General features: G+C 36.9%; 1 protein-coding gene across 4 annotated transcripts in view; it reads left to right on the top strand.

The window, feature by feature from the left end:
* The window catches only part of ESRRG (estrogen-related receptor gamma), a 126,328-nt gene extending 122,804 nt beyond the window's left edge, over positions 1-3,524 (top strand). For 3 of the 4 annotated variants that reach the window (XM_009994738.1, XM_009994739.1, XM_009994741.1), the window contains one exon: positions 2,705-3,524. In XM_009994738.1, coding sequence (XP_009993040.1) covers positions 2,705-2,949 — 245 coding nt within the window. In that variant the 3' untranslated portion in view covers positions 2,950-3,524. The remainder of the gene's footprint in view (positions 1-2,704) is intronic. The other variant, XM_009994740.1, reaches the window with a different exon arrangement.
* Positions 3,525-5,766: the final 2,242 nt, after the last annotated feature.

Raw genomic sequence — 5,766 nt, 5'->3', positions numbered from 1 at the left:
AATTTATTTGTAAGATGTATATAAAGCATATATATATTACTAATGCTGCAAGCCAAACCACTATCCAAACTGCAGAGCTAAAGATTTCAGGGAAGTTTCATCTTTGTGCAAAAAATATATTAGTCTGGACTCCATCTATTTGCAAACTCAAACGTAATTGCAATTACAAATACTGATTCTGAAAAGAATTGGACCAGTTTTGTACAGGGTTATAAAGTGACTGTTTATAATCAGGTTCCCCAGAAAGACCTGTCTCTTTATGGAGTGTGGTGTGGAAAAAAAAAAAAAAAAGGTCGCAAGAGCAGTCTTTGACTTGCCAAGCTTTTGTTGCTGATAAAATGCTCCTGTTTGGTTCCCCAGCAAATCTGGCCCTGGCTCTGGAGGTGTGGGGAGAGGAGGAAAAATGTGTAATTTCTGTATAAATTTTTCATGGTTTACGAAAAAATACTTGGAGCAGCAAATGGTATGTTGAATAGCACAATGGTGAATCTCCAAGGACCTAGTAAAGAGTCAGGGAGTAAAGATGACAATTTGTTTGGGGTTTGCGTTCTAATTTAAGCCCAGTGATTGGACACGATGCTGAAGACATCAGTCCCATTTGTACATGTGTCTTAGCTTGTCTATGTCGATTTTATCTGTTCATAGGATGCAGAATTCAGGGATTTTCTCATATTGACACAGAATTGTTAAATAGGATTGCCGTATTAGAAAACTATCAAAAATGTATGGATCTGGGGAATGGTCTCACATTAATTTAGAACTAAATTTTGCTAGAGGTAACATTTCCCTGTCATCTTTTTTAAAACGTTGTACCCTCCTTTTCCCTAAGAGAGATATCTTTGCATTCCTCTACTTTCAGCACAGTGCACCTTGATGTGCAGTATCACATCCCTGCAGCGTGTCTTAACTGCACGCTTCTTAGAGCATGTATTCGCTAAGCCTCAGAATTATTAAACATGTAAAATTCCCATAGGACTCCATTATGTGTAATTAACAGATAAACTGTCATCAGAATCAATAAAACGTGCTAAATGATCCAAACTTGTATATAATTAAGTGTCTGTTTTAGAGCAGGAGCTGTAACTTTTTTTTTTTTTTCTTTTCAATTTGCACATTTGTTTTGACAATAGAAGCTGGAACATTTCTGTTAACCTGTTACTTACTGGTTTGTGTTTGGGTTTACATGTTTGTGTTTGAAAAGAAAAGGGTGTTTACTGCATGGCCTAATTATCTAAGAGAAATAGTTATATGTCAGCTTTTAGGAAATTAATCTTAGATGCATCTTAATTCTCTGAATGTAATTCAGGGATTTGAAGCATGTTCAAAAACTGATGTTATCAGTGGGGTAAAATGTGAGGCTCTGTGAAAATACTGATCCAGGGCATCAGGCTGCCTGATATGGGGCTTGGAAACGATAATTAAAATGGGTTTATCACCATCCAACTCCTCAGTCATTGTTCTGTCTAGGAGCAGGAGCTCTTTTCCAAAACGAAAAATGAAAAAGCAAAGCAGAATTTTCAAAGATCTATTTTAATAATACCAGGTCCCAGTTTCAGCCTGAGCTAAGCTTTCAGAGCCAGGCCTCTCCCTATGACTTGTTACCCCCTCCCAGCGGTTATATTTTCATACAGTGTTTAATTGGCTCTGTAAGTCCATCGACCCTCCAAATTTTGGTAGCTGATAAGGGCTGTTTGGTGGCCTCTTTCACCTATGGCTGTTCTTCCTTACTTGCAGCCACCTCATTTTGGACCATATCAGGGGTTTTTTGGCATTCATGAGTACATAAAAGTCAGAGAATTAGGGCTGCTTGTCCAAAGTCATCTCAGCATGGTCCAGTAGCTGCATGTTCTCAGGGACATCTTCCCTTTCTGTAACTATGCTGTTGAGGGTTTTACAGTTATTTCAGTTAGATCTTTTCTTTTTATTTCACACTTCCATTGCTTTAATCTTTCCAGGTCATGTAGCAGTTTAGTTTAGTTCCTGATGTGTATTGTATGTAGGCTTGCCACTCAATACTTACACCACCAAAACATCTCACCTGGAAAGGTACAGGCCGAGGTGCTTACTTTGAGTGATTTAAAAAAAATGCAAAACCCCAACGATAACAAGATAAACCACCCTCTGAGTGGGTGGGAGAGAAGGATTACACCTTGTAGGAAATGTCAGCTCCACTGAACAAAAGCTGTTCAGGAACATACTAAATGTTGCCTGTCTGTCTGAATATGCCTGAGGGACAAAAAAGTTGCTAAACCTATCAGGAAATCACATCAAACCCATTTTATTTGTGTCAGTGCAGTGGTCCTAATCCTGCGGTTAGTGGCTCTGAGTAGGGTGTAACGACTGTGGCTTCCAACTGCTCAGCCTTGGAGCCTGACACAGAATTTTACCAAGCTTTTCCATAGTTGGGCAGTCATTCTTGCTTCCTCAGCAAAATGCAGACCTCAGTTCATACTGCCCTTTTAGCGCTATTGTTTCTTCAAAGCAGTAACTGTAAGAGACGGTTTATGGAGCAGCGAGGCTGTTTTACTTGTTTGGGAAGGATTATTTACACAAGAGTTAATTACATATTTGTGGTTCGACAGTTATCATCTTCCTTCAGTGTGAAAGATGATGGACAGAACCAGTGGAAATGTCTAGCATCCATAGCTTTATCTGACTTGTGGCACATCAGTCTGAAACCTCCTGTTGCTCCTTTGTTTTGCAGACTCGATGCACATAGAGGATGTTGAAGCAGTGCAGAAACTTCAGGATGTCTTACATGAGGCTCTGCAGGATTATGAGGCCGGGCAGCACATGGAAGACCCACGTCGTGCAGGCAAGATGTTGATGACTCTCCCACTTCTAAGGCAAACCTCTACCAAGGCTGTGCAGCATTTCTACAACATCAAACTGGAAGGCAAAGTCCCCATGCACAAACTTTTTTTGGAAATGCTGGAGGCCAAGGTCTGACTAAAGCATCATGGGCTTCCCCATCATGCACGTTTTAAAAAAACAAAAAAAAAAAGAAAAAAAAAGAAAAAAAAAGGGAAAATAAACAGGATAATAATGGCAAAGAAACTTAGTGTTTAATTAAGGAAAAAATGACTGCACTGATATTTAGCAGCAAGACTGTGAAGCAGCTTTCAACTTTTTCTTCTGTGTCTTTCTGATGCAGTTTTTCTTTCCTTTTCCTTTTCTCTCTTTTCTTTTCTGTTCTTTCCTTTCCTTTTTCCTTTTCTCTTTTTCCTTTGCTGCTGAACTTTTTAAAAGAGGTCTCTAATTGAAGAGAGATGGAAGCCAGGCCTGCCAAAGGATGGAAATCCATAATATGGATGCCAGTGAACTTATTATGAACCATAATGTCCCCAATGACAAAGGAATCAAAGAGAGAACCACCGTACCTAGCAGTACAGTACAACACGATGAACTGACTGAATGCAGTATTAGATTTCATAGGAGCAGTCTCTAATTAGACGACTAAGCGACGATGCATCGGCTGCTTCTTATCATTGCATTTTCCATCTAGATCAGTTACAGCCATTTGATTCCTTAATTGTTTTTTCAAGTCTTCCAGATATTTCTTAGGTTAGCTACAATGTAACTTTTTCAGGGAATAGTTTAAGCTTTATTCATTCATGCAATACTAAAGAGAAAGAAATACTGCATTTTTGTGCTGGCTTGAACAATGATGAACAATAATGAAGGACAAATGAATCCTGAAGGAAGATTTTTTTAAATGTTTTGTTTCTTCTTACTAACGGAGATTTTTTTGTACCAGCTTTACCAGTTTTCAGCCATTTATTAATGTGGGAATTTATCTTACTAAAGCAATAGTTGAAGGGAAGGTGCATATTATCACGGATGCAATTTATGTTGTGTGCCAGTCTGATCCAAAACATCCAGTTTCTTAACATGAGCTCCAGTTTATAACTAAATGTTCACTGACTCAAAGGATTAGATTACACCTACAGTATATCCGAGTAGTCTAACATATAAATACTCCATGTCAAATACCAATCTGTATCGGTGTTAGGAGACAGCGACTGTACAAAGGTACGGTTGCTACGTGATTTCTAACTGCTTCAGTTGCAAATGAACAAGATACTGCCTGTTTGCAAAGTTGTAACCTCACACGCAGAAAACCCTATGAACCAATAGTAGCTTAGAGGCAATAAGGCAAATGCCGACATTTGCAAAATTAAGAAATCAGAGTAGTAGACTTCTGACCAAATTGAAGAATTTAACACTTCTATACCTTATTTATTGATTTAGATTTTATTTTGTAAATGGCAATCTTTAACAAGTAGCTAAACCAGTATATCTGCTTTTCAACCAGTATTGTCACAGCATGAAAGTCAGTCAGTTTCAAGACTGTTACGAGGTGTAATCTAATGTATAAACCAATTAGATGCCCCCAGAAAACTACAGTCGCTAAATAACCAATAAACAATAACCTTCATCAAATGCTATACCAATGTACCAGTGTTAGTAGCTGCTCCCTGTACTATGTGAACATCCTTATTCTATGTACACAGATGTAATTAAAATTGTAATCCTAACAAACAAAAGAAATGTAGTTCAGCTTTTCAATGTTTCATGTTTGCTGTGCTTTTCTGAATTTTTATGTTGCATTCAAAGACTGTTGTCTTGTTCTTCTTGTGGTGTTTGGATTCTTGTGGTGTGTGCTTATAGACACAGGGTAGAATTAGAGACAATATTGGATGTACAATTCCTCAGGAGATTACAGTAGTATATTCTATTCCTTACCAGTAATAAGGTTCTTCCTAGTAATAAATAAGAGATTGAAACTCCAAACAAATACTCATTATGAACAGATACACATTGAAATCATAATATTTTCAAAACAAGGGATAATTTCTGTAACAGTTTATTATAGAATACCAATGTATAGCTTAGAAATAAAACTTTGAATATTTCAAGATTATAGATAAGTCTAATTTTTAAACGCTGTAAATATAGCTTTTACTCAATCATCTCTCAGATGTTGTTATTAACTCGCTCTGTGTTGTTGCAAAACTTTTTTGGTGCGGACAAGTTTCCAAAACTATTGCTACGTTGTGTGCTTTAAACAAAATAACAATGGGCTGATGCTCCATCGGCCTCGTGCTAGGAAAAAAGAAAAAAAAACTGTGTATCTATCATTAGCTATATGGGACTATATTGTAGATTGTGTTTTCTCAGTAGAGAAGTGACTGTAGTGTGATTCTAGGTAAATCATCATTAGCAATTCATTCAGATGGTCAATAACTTGAAATTTATAGCTGTGATAGGGAGTTCAGAAATTGGCACATCCCTTTTGAAAAATGTCAAAAAAAAAAAAATACAACTCCTGGGAAAAAGGTGCTGATTCTATAAGATTATTTATATATGTAAGAGTGCAAAAAAAAAAAAAAAAAGTTTATTTTCCAGAAAGTTTGTGCAGGGTTTAAGTTGCTACTGTTCAAGTACACTATATATATATAAATATATAATATAAATATTGTTTTTGCTGTATCACATTAAAGAACTTGGGCTTCAGGGTCAAAAGCCAATCGACTAGAAGAACACACAAAAAAAATGGAGATGTGTTAAAGGCACACGGTGCAAATTTTAGTTTTCCTTTTCTGTAATTTTTTGGAGCTGCAAAAGAACAAGTATCTCAAGACTGTAAAAGCATTACCTGAAACATAGCTAAAAGAACTGCACGGGCTTTATAATGTTGTTCATCTTAAACCTTGCTGGAGAAGAGTTCTTTCAAGACCACTTACTTAATGTGAAGTGTTGGGA

This window comes from Chaetura pelagica, unplaced genomic scaffold (assembly GCF_000747805.2).
Source record: "Chaetura pelagica isolate M959 unplaced genomic scaffold, ChaPel_1.0 scaffold2, whole genome shotgun sequence".
NCBI classification, from domain to species: Eukaryota; Metazoa; Chordata; class Aves; order Apodiformes; family Apodidae; genus Chaetura; species Chaetura pelagica.
The sequence above is the reverse complement of the archived record's forward strand: the minus strand, read 5'-3'. Positions and strand labels throughout refer to the sequence as shown.